This window comes from Saccopteryx leptura, chromosome 8, assembly GCF_036850995.1.
Source record: "Saccopteryx leptura isolate mSacLep1 chromosome 8, mSacLep1_pri_phased_curated, whole genome shotgun sequence".
Classification (NCBI taxonomy): domain Eukaryota; kingdom Metazoa; phylum Chordata; class Mammalia; order Chiroptera; family Emballonuridae; genus Saccopteryx; species Saccopteryx leptura.
This window is the reverse complement of record NC_089510.1, coordinates 49208835-49221463: the sequence shown is the minus strand read 5'-3', so window position 1 is coordinate 49221463 and position 12629 is coordinate 49208835. Positions and strand designations below refer to the sequence as shown.

General features: G+C 54.7%; 1 protein-coding gene across 3 annotated transcripts in view; it reads right to left on the bottom strand.

Annotated features, from left to right (window-relative positions):
• Positions 1-279: 279 nt before the first annotated feature.
• Positions 280-12629, bottom strand: part of NR1I2 (nuclear receptor subfamily 1 group I member 2) — a 28149-nt gene continuing 15799 nt past the window's right edge. The window contains exons 2-10 of one of the 3 annotated variants that reach the window (XM_066347574.1): positions 11876-12094; positions 8846-8979; positions 6698-6885; positions 4942-5216; positions 2957-3099; positions 2664-2780; positions 2214-2319; positions 1549-1689; positions 520-805 (exon numbers count right to left, since the gene is read on the bottom strand). In XM_066347574.1, the coding sequence (XP_066203671.1) occupies positions 661-805; positions 1549-1689; positions 2214-2319; positions 2664-2780; positions 2957-3099; positions 4942-5216; positions 6698-6885; positions 8846-8979; positions 11876-11907 (1281 nt within the window). In that variant the 5' untranslated portion in view covers positions 11908-12094 and the 3' untranslated portion in view covers positions 520-660. Of the gene's footprint in view, positions 806-1548; positions 1690-2213; positions 2320-2663; positions 2781-2956; positions 3100-4941; positions 5217-6697; positions 6886-8845; positions 8980-11875; positions 12095-12629 lie in introns of those variants that run through there. The other 2 variants (XM_066347575.1, XM_066347576.1) reach the window with 2 other exon arrangements.

The following is a 12629-nucleotide window of genomic DNA, read 5'->3' as shown; positions in this document are numbered from 1 at the left end:
ATCGCCCCCTGGTGGGCAGAGCGTCGCCCCCTGGTGGGCGTGCCGGGTGGATCCCGGTCGGGCGCATGCGGGAGTCTGTCTGACTGTCTCTCTCCATTTACAGCTTCAGAAAAATACAAAAAAAAAAAAAAAAAAAAAAGACCCAAGAAGCTAATGAACTTGGGTGTGGGCACAGACCCTCAGATGGCCCAAGCTCAGTCATCCTTTCTGCTCTCCTACCATGACACCAAATCCCCAGATCACAAGGCCTTTTCTAAAGGGGTAGTGGCCTTGCTTCATTTTTTAAAAGTTGAATTTATTGGGGTGACGCTGGTTAACAGAATTACACAGGTTTCAGGCGCCCAATTCTACCATATATCTCTGTATACCGTATGGCTTTGCCTCTTGAAAGGCCCGACCTACAGGCCAATGCACCCTCCATCTACGAGTCAATGGCTTTGCTCTCCACAGACTGAGCTGGGGGCTGGGTGGCCGGCATGGCACGTTCCCTTCCTGAGGAATGCCAGCCAGCACCGGCAGAGCTGCTGTGAGTTCCTTGAGCAGGCAGGACCTGTAGGCAGGGCGGCTCTCGGTGGTGTCCATTTGTCTAGCCCCAGAAGTGGCGGCCCCGAGGGCTCTGGCTCTGGGTGCCCCAGGGAGGCGCACTCCTGGGGCAGCCGCTCAGCCGTCCGAGAGGCTGAACAGTTCCTGCATGAGAGGGGTGGCGAAAGGGTGTATGTCATGGATGCGCAGCAGCCGCTGGGTGTGCTGGGCGTTGATGCTGCGAAGCTCCGTGAGCATGGCTATGACCTTCAGGAACAGGAACCTGCGGGCCAGCCGGAGGAACGGTTGGGGGTGCGGCCCAACCCGTGCCCCCACCCACCAACCCTGCGACCTCTCTGACCTTGAACCAGTTTGAGGGTTTTAATCTCAGAATATTTGGGGTCAGCCAAGAGAAAGGCTCAGTTGAATTCCTTATGCTTCTCTTTCAGCCCGTGGATGAGAAGGGCAGAACAAGCTGGGGCGCTTGCATGGACCTGCACCCCTCAACTTGCGCCTCATCCTCCGGGCCTGAGTCCCGGTACCTGGGGATTTCCATGGGAATGCCCAGGCACTGCAGGCACCTAGTGCATAGGTCAGTTCGGGGTGAATCACTCCCGTGGCTGGTGGCTAGGGTAAGGACCCAGTACAGTGGTTGTGGAAGCAGGAGCTGCAAGCTGCTCTCTCTTCGTGAATCAAGCCTGGGACCTAGTGACTGAAACACATCTCATGCCTCAGTTTCCCCATGATGCCTCCCAGCTTCATACAGGGGAGGACTGAGCAAATGAAGACACAGCCACTGCAGCCTCCCAAGATTCTGACCTCAAAAGAAAGCAGGAGCAGCCCAAGTAAGGGCTTGAGGCACGAGGTTCACGCTAGCGTCCTCAGCGCTGGCCTTCATCCGCCGTGGCTCCAGCCTGTGGACCTCTGAGGCCCAGTGAATGGGTGGAAGCCTCCCATTCAAGTTTGGCTAAGCCCTTAGCAGCCTTCCTCCTCTGGGCTGTGAGAACGGACTAGGGAGCTTCCTACCCTTTTTGTCTGTCTTTTTCTGGGAGGTGGTAAAGCAGCATTCCAAAGTGCGGGCTGCAGACTTGGTCCACCTGGGTCCACCTCCAGATCCCACCTGTCAGGCTGTGGAACCTGGGGCCGTCACCTTGAGCCTCCAGTCCCCTGTGTGATGGTGGTAGCACCAACTTGCTGGGGCCATTTTCAAGACTAACAGCGACAATACATGTAAAATGCCTGCCACCAGGGCCGGCACATCTCAATAAACGATAGCTGTTACAGAATTGCTATTATCATTGTTACTGTTATCATTATCTTTATTATCATTCTGGTTGTTGCTGACTGAGCTAGAAGACCCTGTAGGAGCCTCAGGAGGCTACCTGGCTGTCCCCACCCCTCGATGACAAGGGAAGGCTGAGGACAGACATGCGCTGTGCCGTAGCAGCACTACCGGTTGGCTGGGCACGGCCTCAGGCCCTTTCCAGGTTTCCCCACGGTTGGGCTGTGGCTCAGGCTGACAGGCAGGAGGCCTCCGTGGAGGTCACAGAACAGGGCCACAAAGCCCTGGCCATCAGAGCCGGCCCAGGAGTGGCTCCAGTCTGCTCTCCCAGAGAAACTGGAATGGGCAGAGGCTTGGAGGGCAGGGCTGCCAGGGCACCTCCCTCACCCCCTCCCTGCCGGCTGCTCACCGGTGGCTTGGCTGGGGACGATGGCACTCAATGTAGTCCTTCAGGGCGATGGCGAATCGCTCTTGCAGCTGGTCCACCATGCTGCGCTGCACCACTCCTGGGCGGTCTGGTAGGGCGGGGGAGGCCAGTGTGGTACCAGCAAGGCCACGGGGGCAAAGGCAAGCTCAGTCCCACCCAGGGAGGGCAAACTGCCTGGCAACCACCTTCCAGAGCCAGAGACACCAGGCAGGGAAATGAGCGGAGCGCCAAGAGGGCTGCGCCTTACCCACTCCACCCCCCAGGAGAAACCACCTGGACCCCATCTTGGCTGTGCAGTGAGAGGAGAACGCCGTGGATTAGGACCTTCCCTGAGGAGGAAGAGGAGGGGCTCCTGCCTCCTACAGCTGAAGCTGAGAGATGTGAACAGGCTTGGGGGGGGCGGGAGCCAGGAAGGACAGGTGGGGGCCTCACCTGGGGAGAAAAGGGAGATGGCCTGCATCAGCACGTACTCCTCCTTATGCAGGTGCAGCTTCTTCAGCATGTAGTGGAATTTTAACACGGGCTCCAGGAGGAGCTGCTGGAAGCCACCTGAGTGTGGGTGCGGGATGAGGGGAAAACTTGTCAGGAAGCGGAGCCAAGAGCCAGACTTCCTTCCGCAAGGTCTCCGCCCTGCAATCGAGGACATGCGCAGCCTGGTGTGGCTCCTCTCCTCCCTCCCGTTGTTTTCCTCCCTCAGCCAGAGCAGCCAGCTGGCTTTTGGGCACCTGCAGGGTCTTCCAAGCAGTAGGACAGCCGGCCACATTCCCAAGTCCCAGTCTCTGCATTGAACACCGTGTTGAACCTCAGCTGGCACAGCTCAAAGGCAGCCCCCTTCAGCAGCGAGATCTGGTCCTCGATGGGCAGGTCCCTGGCAGCAGGGATGGAATGGGATGAGATGCCAGCTTCCGGGAAGCCGCCAGAGGGCAGAACCCACTCCCATAATCCAGAAATTGGGGGAGGGGAGGGAGGCGGGAGGATTATTGCAGCTGCTTTTGGCTGCCTCCAATCCTTAACCCGCACAAGGCAGCCGAACCAGTTACCTGCCCTGACATCTCCCCCCAGTGCCCGGCTACCTTCAGGGACTCCCTGCCAGTGGAGCTTGGCCTCCCTGCAGCCTGGCCCCGTCTCCGCCGACTCCCTGCACAGCCGCTGGCCCACGGCTGATGCCTTGGCTCCTCATCCCTGGCCTCATACTTTCTGCCTCAGTTTCCCCACTTAGAATAAGTGCCCTTCTCGCTTCATTTAAGTGAATCCTTCATTTAAGTGCTTCAGGCCCAGCTGTCTTTGCGCCTCCTACAGGTTTCCTAGAGTCTTTGCGCTGCTGCCTCCCCTTCGGCAGGAGTTCCACGCAGCAGGGATGTTTGCGTCCTGAGGTCTTTCAGACTCCGTGTTTCTGCTGTTTCCGTCCAGGGAGCCTGGGTGCCGTGAGCCTCACTCCCAGAACTGAGCATGGGCCCAGCCACGGCGGCGGCCTCCAGTGCTCCTCCGCCTGGCTTCGTTCTCTTCGGGAATTCGGTCCCTTGCTTTCCTCATACCCTCTTCTTTCAGATCCATACTTCTGAACTACAAACGCTGTGACATTGATCTTACTCTTCCCATCTCCGCAGCACCCAGCCAGGGCCTAGCAGGTAATGGCTCTGAACTCTGTACTCTGTGCCTCCAAATCTGGCCTCTGTCTAACCGCGACCTATGTAAGTCCCTTAACCTCAGTCAACCTCAGTTTTCGATCTGCAGAATGGGGGTGAGGGCAATGCCTGCCTCCAGCGCGTGGCCTCCCATTACAGTGTTACACTGTCGGTCATCGATGGCAGTGGGCATCAAGGTTCACAAGCGTAAGTACATCTTTCTTCTTGCTCCTTTGACCTAATTTGCCACAATCTGAGCTCCACTCCAGCCCATGGCCACCCTCACCCCCTTAAATAAATCCCATGTGTTACCCACAGGGCCACAGGGTGACCTATGGGCTCCTGGACTATAACCTTCCCTTTGCCTGCTGATGAAGTTAGGGCCCCTCATGTGTGTCATTCAGCTACGCCTGACCAGGGCTGGCAGGGCCCAGTGTCCAACGCCAGCACAGATATGTCCAGTGCTCCACCCCAGGAGGATCCAAGGTTTCTCCCTAACCCATTGCCCCATGGCTGTGGCCTCCACACCCAGGTCTGGGGAGTCTCCACCTGTGGTCCTCAGGACCACCTCCCTCCTCATGACCTTCTCGACCATCTCCTGGTGGCAGACCGCTAGAGACCCAGCATCTGTGCCTGTCCCTCCTTCTTCTCCCTCTGGACTTTCTTCCCTTTCCTTCCAATTCTTTCCTTGTTATGGAACTGACTACTTGTGATTTCTGCCCTTTCAGGGATACAGAGGGGAGGGAATTACTATCTGAATGTCCAGCATGTATGAGCTGGACGCTCTTCAGATGTTTTCTCACTGCATATGACAGCCCAACAAGTAGGCATCGTTAGCTCCCTTCTAGCAGATGAGGAGGCTGAGACACAGTGAGATTAACCGGCAGGCCCGCTGTCTGAAAGCTGAGGAACCACGCAGTGAGGGCTCCATTCCCTAACGGTGCCAGGTGCCTGGGATGGAGGCACAGAGATAAAGGAGGGTCTTTGGGCACCAACGTCCCCCAACTTCAGAGACATCTACCCCAGGACCTTTGAACCTGCTGGCCATTTTCTGCTCCTTTCCATACCCAACACCTAAGTCCTACCTGAAGTGGGAGATGACTTTGGCAAAGTTGATAATGCCTTTGAACATGTAGGTTGACATGTCAGCCATGTGAGGCAGCAGGGAGAAGATCTCCTTCCCAGTGCCTTCGGCTGGGGGTCTGTAGTTCCAGATGCTGCCGTCCTCCCCCCGTAGCTGCACAGAGACCTTCAGTGAGCACAGCTCATCTCTGATCTGGCTCCACTTGGTAGCTTCTTCCCTCGATGGAGTCTGCAGAGATTCTGGGATTTCATGGCCAGTGCTAAGCACTTCCGGCAGCTGGAACAGGAGGTAGAGAAAGGAGAGGCTAAACAGCATGTATTCGCCCCAAAACATTCCCACACAGACCCCAGATGGGCACCCACAGCAACAGGCTTGAGAGGATGCATAATTGCAGACACACACACACACACACACACACACACACACACACCTCTTGCTTCTTCTTTCTGGTCTCCTACCAAGTGATGTAATTTCTGGATCTGTGAATTAATGGTCCTTCACATCCTTGCCTGGTCAGAAATGGGTTTGCTCCCTGCCCCAGGGGAAGGTGAGGGGACCTATATCCATGGGTGTGTCCGAAGCATCCCTGATTTTGCCCTTGGAAGACTCAGAGAGAAGGGTCTGGGGTCTATAGATGGAAAGGACATATTTCTGGGGCCACTGGCTATCAGATCTCTGAGTTGGGCAGGTCGCCCGAGATTCTGTGTTCACAGAGGTGGAGGAGGGATCAGACATGGCTGATGGTGCTGAGATCTCTAACATTTCTTGAATCAATAAAACCAATTCACAAACGTTATACCCCCAACAGGCCCTGACCCTGTTTTCATAAGTTCCTGAACACACGGGACCCTGGGATGACTCAGGTTCCAAGACTCCATTTATGGCTCAGACCTAATTCCCACCTGCTGTGGATGGTGAGAGCAAAGATTTTGAAGCCTGAGTGAGTGTCAGAATCAGCCTGGCCCACCCTCAGGGTTCTGATTTGGAGGCTTGAGGGGATCTGATAATTTGCATTCCTTTTTTTTTTTTTCAGAGAGAGAGGGAGGGGTGGAGGGGGGGGGAAGACAGGGACAGACAGACAGGAAGGGAGAAAGATGAGAAACATCAATTCTTTGTTGTGGCACTTTAGTTGTTCATTGATTGCTTTCTCATGTGCCTTGACCAGGGGGCTCCAGTGGAGCCAGTGACCCCTTGCTCAAGCCAGGAACCTTGGGCTCAAGCCAGAGACCTTGGGCTTCAAGCCAGTGACCTTTCGGCTCAAGCCAGCAAACATGGGGGTCATGTCTATGATCCCATGTTCAAGCCAGCGACCCCGTGCTCAAGAGGGCAACCTCGGGTCTTCGACCCCGGGTCCTCAGAGTCCCAGGCTGACATTCTATCCACTGTGCTATGGCTGGTCAGGCAGAATTTACATTTCTAATGAGTTCCCAGGAGCTGACGCTGTGGATTCCAGGAACCACTCTTTGAGGATCCCTGAAAATGAGGTTGCGTCTTTGAGGAGCTGACACAGCTGCTGAGCCAACCCTAAAGCCTCACACCCCGCGACTGCCAGGAACAGGGAAAGGGGTCGGAAAAGGGGGAGGAGGGTGTAGGGGGTTAAATGACGATGGACAAGACTTGACTTGGGTTCGTGAACACACAACACAGTGTACAGGTGATGTGTTGTAGAATTGTGCACTTAGAACCTGTATAATTTTGTTAGCCAGTGTCACTCCAATAACTTCAATAAAAAAGAAAATAATAATAAGGCTTCATACCCGGAAATTCTTGAAATGCGAGAAGGTAGTGTCAAAGGTTTTCATCTGAGCGTCCATCAGCTCCCTGATCATTGTCTGCTGCTCTTCAGTCAGACCCTTGGCTCCTGGGGGCTGCATCCCAATCTGTTCTTCCTTCTTCCTCCTGATCAAGGCTCGCCGCTGCTCCACGGCGGCATCCGACATGATCACTGCAGGGACAGCCAGGTGCTCGGGCCACCCTTTCTAACCCGCCCAGGCAGCAGTAGTGAAGTGCTGGTGACAAGAAACCCACCCTTCTCCAAACTCACGAAGACTGTCACCCCTCTGGAGAAACGCTTGAGTAAGGACAGCAAGGTGAGGTGCAGCTGCTGAGCTGCCCACGACTACAGGGTTTGTGATGAGTTAGTGGAACAGTGGGAAGAGCTTGGGCTTCAGAATCAAAAGTAGATAGGTTTTGAGTGACAACGATGTCCCTGAGCAAACTCCTTAACCTGTCCTGCCTTCGATTTTCTTCTTTGTAATCTGGAGTGACAGGCATTGCATGGAAAATGCCTAATATAGCTCCTGACTATATTATACAGAATATAGATGTACATAGACATATATACATATGCACACATCTATATGAATCCATATGCAAGGGTAGGCAAAAGTAGGCTTGCAATTGTATTACCAATACAATAATTAAAAAACACTAATACAGGAATATACTCTGTGTTTTACATACTCACAACTTTAAAACCCTATATATTCACATGTATGCACCCTGGAATTTAATAAATGTTCAATAAATGGCACCTAATAGCACGTATTCCTGTCTAGTGCATTAGATATGAACAAGTCTCCTCAGTCTCCCAAGCTGTCTGGGTCTCCAAGCCCTTGGAAAGCTGGGGCTACTGCTTAGCACGTAGTTTCCTACTACTTCCTACCCATCAGCTCCCTGGGGTAGCAACCGGACCACTTCCTAAGTAGCCTGGAGCCTAGGACCTCCCACAGATTTCTGGATGCCATTTTTGTGTGTGAACAAAGCTGTGGGGGTTCTTGGGGGGCACAGCAGAGAGTGGGTGAAGGCTTCACTTTCAGCTGGTCCGCAGGAAAGGCTCTCTGCTCACATGCCCAGGGAACTTGTGCCCTGAAGGAAGCTGCCCGCCCCCTTTTTTTTTTTTTTTTTTTTTTTTGTATTATTCTGAAGCTAGAAACCGGGAAAGACAGTCAGACAGACTCCCGCATGCGCCCGACCGGGATCCACCCGGCACGCCCACCAGGGGGCGACGCTCTGCCCACCAGGGGGCGATGCTCTTCCCCTCCGGGGCGTTGCTCTGCCGCGACCAGAGCCACTCTAGCGCCTGGGGCAGAGGCCAAGGAGCCATCCCCAGCGCCGGGCCATCTTTGCTCCAATGGAGCCTCGGCTGCGGGAGGGGAAGAGAGAGACAGAGAGGAAGGAGAGGGAGAGGGGTGGAGAAGCAAATGGGCGCTTCTCCTGTGTGCCCTGGCCAGGAATCGAACCCGGGACTTCTACACGCCAGGCCAACGCTCTACCACTGAGCCAACCGGCCAGGGCTGCCCGCCCTTTTGATGGAGACCAATACGCGCTGGAAGCTTCCAGTGTTTCCCCCATGAGTTCTAATCTCAGAATAAACTGGTAGCATGATTATTCCAAAGCTTGACAAGTAGAATAAAAGCGTCCTGTGTCACCTGTCTGAAAACAGTTCTTCTTAAGACACCATGTCTGTGGCAGCCAATGGGCTCTAGCCACCGAAAGGTCGGGGGTCACAGCACACCATGTATTTCTGGCTTCCCTCTCCCAAATCCACTTCCTCCATTTTGGCTAAATCACCATAGGGACAATTATAAAGGGGGAAAAGAATCACCAGAACACACGAGGAGAGAGAAGGGCATGACTGGTCGGAGACTCCCACCACACCCACAGCAGAGGATAAAGACGCCTTCCATCTGTCCCATCCCCCAGAATGTACCATGGCGGTGCGGGCAGGTAGGCCGTAAGCTCTGCTCCGTGTGCCTGCGGCACACAGGCCACTAATGGCCACATGCAACAGAGCTAGTGTGCACACACATTCATGGTGCACACCTGCACACCTGTGCATACGCATCCCCAAGGCCCGCTCCTCCCGGTTCCCCCGCCCGCCTGCAGCCCCGCCGGCAGCTTACTCTCCTTCTTCATGCCACTCTCCAGGCATTTGCGCAAGCGGCAGGCCTGGCACTGCCGCCTGGTCTTCTGGGTGATCTCACAGGTGCCCTTCCGGAAGGGGCACCTCAGCCGGGCGTTGCGTTTCATGGCCCTCCTGTGAGAGAACAAAGAGCAAAATGTAGGCCCAGGGGAACAGGCCTGGAACTCTAGGCCACACCTCTCTTCCTCCCAGTCCTCTCCCAATACCAAGGGACGCGAGCCACACCCCCTGCGGACCTGCCTGTGCCGCTGAGCTCCCTCGGGTTCATGGTAAAGGTGGAGGCAGGGCTCCATCTCCCATGGGGGCTGGGCTCCTCTCAAGCAGGGGGTCACCGCAGGAGGGCAGGCGGTGGAAACCTTTCTGCAATGTTCACCCGGGGCTTGGGCTCACTCTCAACAGGCCCTGCCGCAGCCTGAGCCACTGCCTGAGATGCTTCAGCTCCAGCTCCAGGCCCGGGTCCCTCTGCATACCCCTGCCCCTCCCTCTTACACCCTCTTTCCTCATTACGGGGTACCCCAGAGGAGGACCTTGGCGACGTTTCTATGGAGATGGCCTCTTCCTGAAGTTCTCCTTCTTGGAAGAGGGATCCAGAGGAAACCCAAGTCCAGAAGCATAAGAAACATAAGGAGCCCCCATTCCCCCACCACCCCCCTCCAGCTCGGGTCCAGGGTCAGGTAACTATGGATAGGCTTTCTACCCCACTGGACAATGGCTTCCCCAAGTGGCTTCTCCTGACTGGCCTAGTGGAGCAGAGCTGCTCACAGCCCTGTAACAGTGGCGTGTGTGGGCACTGCAGCCACACGTCCTCATGTGTCCGTGCCGGGTTGGTAGACGACGGGTCATGCCTTTTAGAGATGCTGGCACAACCACCCTCTCCCCACAGCCCGGGCATCCTGAACGTCCCACAGTGACACAGCCAGTGCGGCCCTAACTGTATTCCTCCACCCTTCACAGCTGAACAGAAAGAAACAATTCTTCCTTGGTCCTGGCCTCTGGTTCCAGTCCAGCAATGTGGAAAATGAGGGAAAGCTGGTGAGGCCACGGGACAGACAGGAGTTGGCTGCAGACTGGGCCCTAGAGGCTGAACGGGGAGACTGAGCCACACTCAAAGTGACCGGCAGGTCCCTCCAGCGACAGGCCAAGGAGCAGGTGCTTCCCAGGCACCACCCCCTGTTTTTCCTCCCCTGCTGGTCCGGGAAAGAAATGCACTCAGATCCTACCTGAGAACACCCAGAAGGGCAGAGAGGAAGGGCGCATATTAGTGGCATGCTATGGATCCAATGCTGGGCTAGATGTTTTGCAGGGCTTTGCAAATTTAGTTCTCACATCCCTACAAAACACATCATGTCATCTGCCTGGCAGGGATGCAGAAACTGAAAGATAAATTGCTCAGTGTCTTCCAAGTAAGCGACAAGCTGACCTTTGAAGCTGTGTCGGCCTGATAGCAGAATGCAAGCCCTCACCACTCCGGTGCTCCCTGCCTCTGGGAGTCCCAGGACAGGCCAGGTGGAGGGGAGACCCCACAGCCCTGGGGCATTCTAGACAGCTGCTGTGGGAAGGATCAGGTCTGGCTCAGGTGTCTGTGTGGCTCAGGGACGCGCTCTCAGGAAATGTCCAGTTCAGGAGCAGCCTCTTCTGGGAACAACTCCTTCCTCTTAGAGAGAGGAGGAGACGGGCCTTTCTCTTCTCAGGCTGAACTCTGTCGCGCCCCAGGTGGCCCAGGCACTACACTGCCCGCGGGGAGCAGGCTGAGAGCAGAGCTCTTCTGTTGGATGGCGGAAGAGAGGAATGGAAAGAGTCGAGCTGCTGACCACACCAACCCTGAAGCCTTTAGCCTCCTAGTGAAGAGAGGTAACATGTTTTCCTTATTGATAAACCCCTTTGAGTGGAGTGTTCTGTTACTTGTAACTGGATCCAGCTTGACATTGTCACTGGTCTGACCTCTATTATAATCCACACAGCGTGCATGTTCATTTCCCGCGGGAACAAGGGGGTCTTAGGACTTGCCCTAGGCTCACCTAACCATGGCTCAAGCTTGACCACAGGAGCCTGAAGCCAGGGTTTCTTCACTCAGGGTATGTGTGTTGGGGGTGGGTGGCATTGAACTGCTACAGAGCTTCGGGGGCTGATCCAGGCCTGAAAGTCCTCCCGGGAGTTCTGGCCCCCACCCATGACATGCTGACTGGCAGCCCATCCTTGGGACTGTAGGGTGGCCCTGGTTCTAGGATTTGTTTCCATTCACTTGTCTAGCCTCCAGAAAGCACTCTTCAGAGGGCTGAGTTGGCTGTCCCAAGAATGCATGAGGTTCCCAAAGGTGGCCCCTGAGGTAGGAGCTGATCTCAGCGCATGCACACGTGCACACACACACACACACACACACACACACACACACACACACACACCCGTGAGGGCCAGTGGAGAGCCCTCCTCACACACCCCTTCCTCCACTGCCCTCCTCTCCTGGTCGGCTTCTGTTCCTCCTGAGCTGAGCCTTGCATTGAGCTCTGCTCTCCTCTTCAGCTGGACAACGTGAGCCTTTCTGTCTGGGCCTGTCTTGCTGTGAGCTGGGACGTTTTATTCTTGAATCATTTGGACCTCCTTATTTGTCTGTTTCCAGGTGAGCTTGTCTTGTCCTAATCTTCATCTATTTTATGCCATTCTTACTTAACAACCACTCTCTCGGACTGATTTGAATACTTGTACTTTGGATTTTCAAATTCCTTCCTTTTTTACTGACGGAATTTCTATCTTATTTAGAACAGATGGAGAAACAAAGGGAGTGCTTAATGGAAGGAGACTTTCCTCAAAGACGAAAGATTGCTCTGAGAGAGAAATGGCTCTCCTGAGACTGAGCAGGGGGCCTTTGAACAGGTCACCAGCTCACACGCTGAACATGGGAGACAAGTCAAGCCGAGGCCCGGGTGCCTATGGGCTAACAGCAGAACCTCAGTTGGAGGTGACCCAGTGTGTCAGAGGTGGCTGGTGGGTGAAGACTGATAGGTCACTCTACCTGAAGAAGCCCTTGCATCCTTCGCATGTCATGACATTGAAGTGATAACCAGTGGCCTTATCTCCGCACACACGGCAGGTGTGGGGCCCCTGGTCCCCCTCCTCCACATTGACGGGGGGCTCTCCAGGAGTGCAGTCTGCTTCTCTGCACTGCACGAGGTCATCGCCGTCCCAGCTTTCTTCAGGCCTCACCTCCAGGTTTGCTTCCGGCACTCTGGGACTGGAAGTAAGAGAACCACAGGTAATTAAAGGGCTGGACAGGAGTGTGCTGAGGCAATCCTCACTGTGAGTCACTCACATCTGGTTGTGTGGAGCCAAGAGCTGACCTATCATAGAAGAAAAGGGGGTGAGGCTGGAGTTGTTATAAAGAGACATATAACCATGTCATTGTATGTACAATAAAAGGTTCCCTGGAGTAAGACCCATGAATAAGAAATGGGAAAGAGAAGGATAAGAGGAAGAAACAAGAAGGAAAAATCAAAGGCTACGGGGGTTATGTTGTAGAAGTAATTCGTGAATAGACTTGAGATTAGGAGAGGACAAGCATTGGTCAGTCTGAACAGGGAGCAGCAGCCCATGGGACAGGCCACTTGTTCAAGATGGTTTCTGGGATTAGGGAGACCTGGGGGACAGCTTCTCAGATGTGTTGTGGCCCAGAGTCCAAGAATGGCTGGGCAGAAAAAGGGGTTTCAGTTGAGTAAGTGACCAGATAGGGAGTTACTACTCATGATACTGGGGGAAAAATGGCCCAGGTT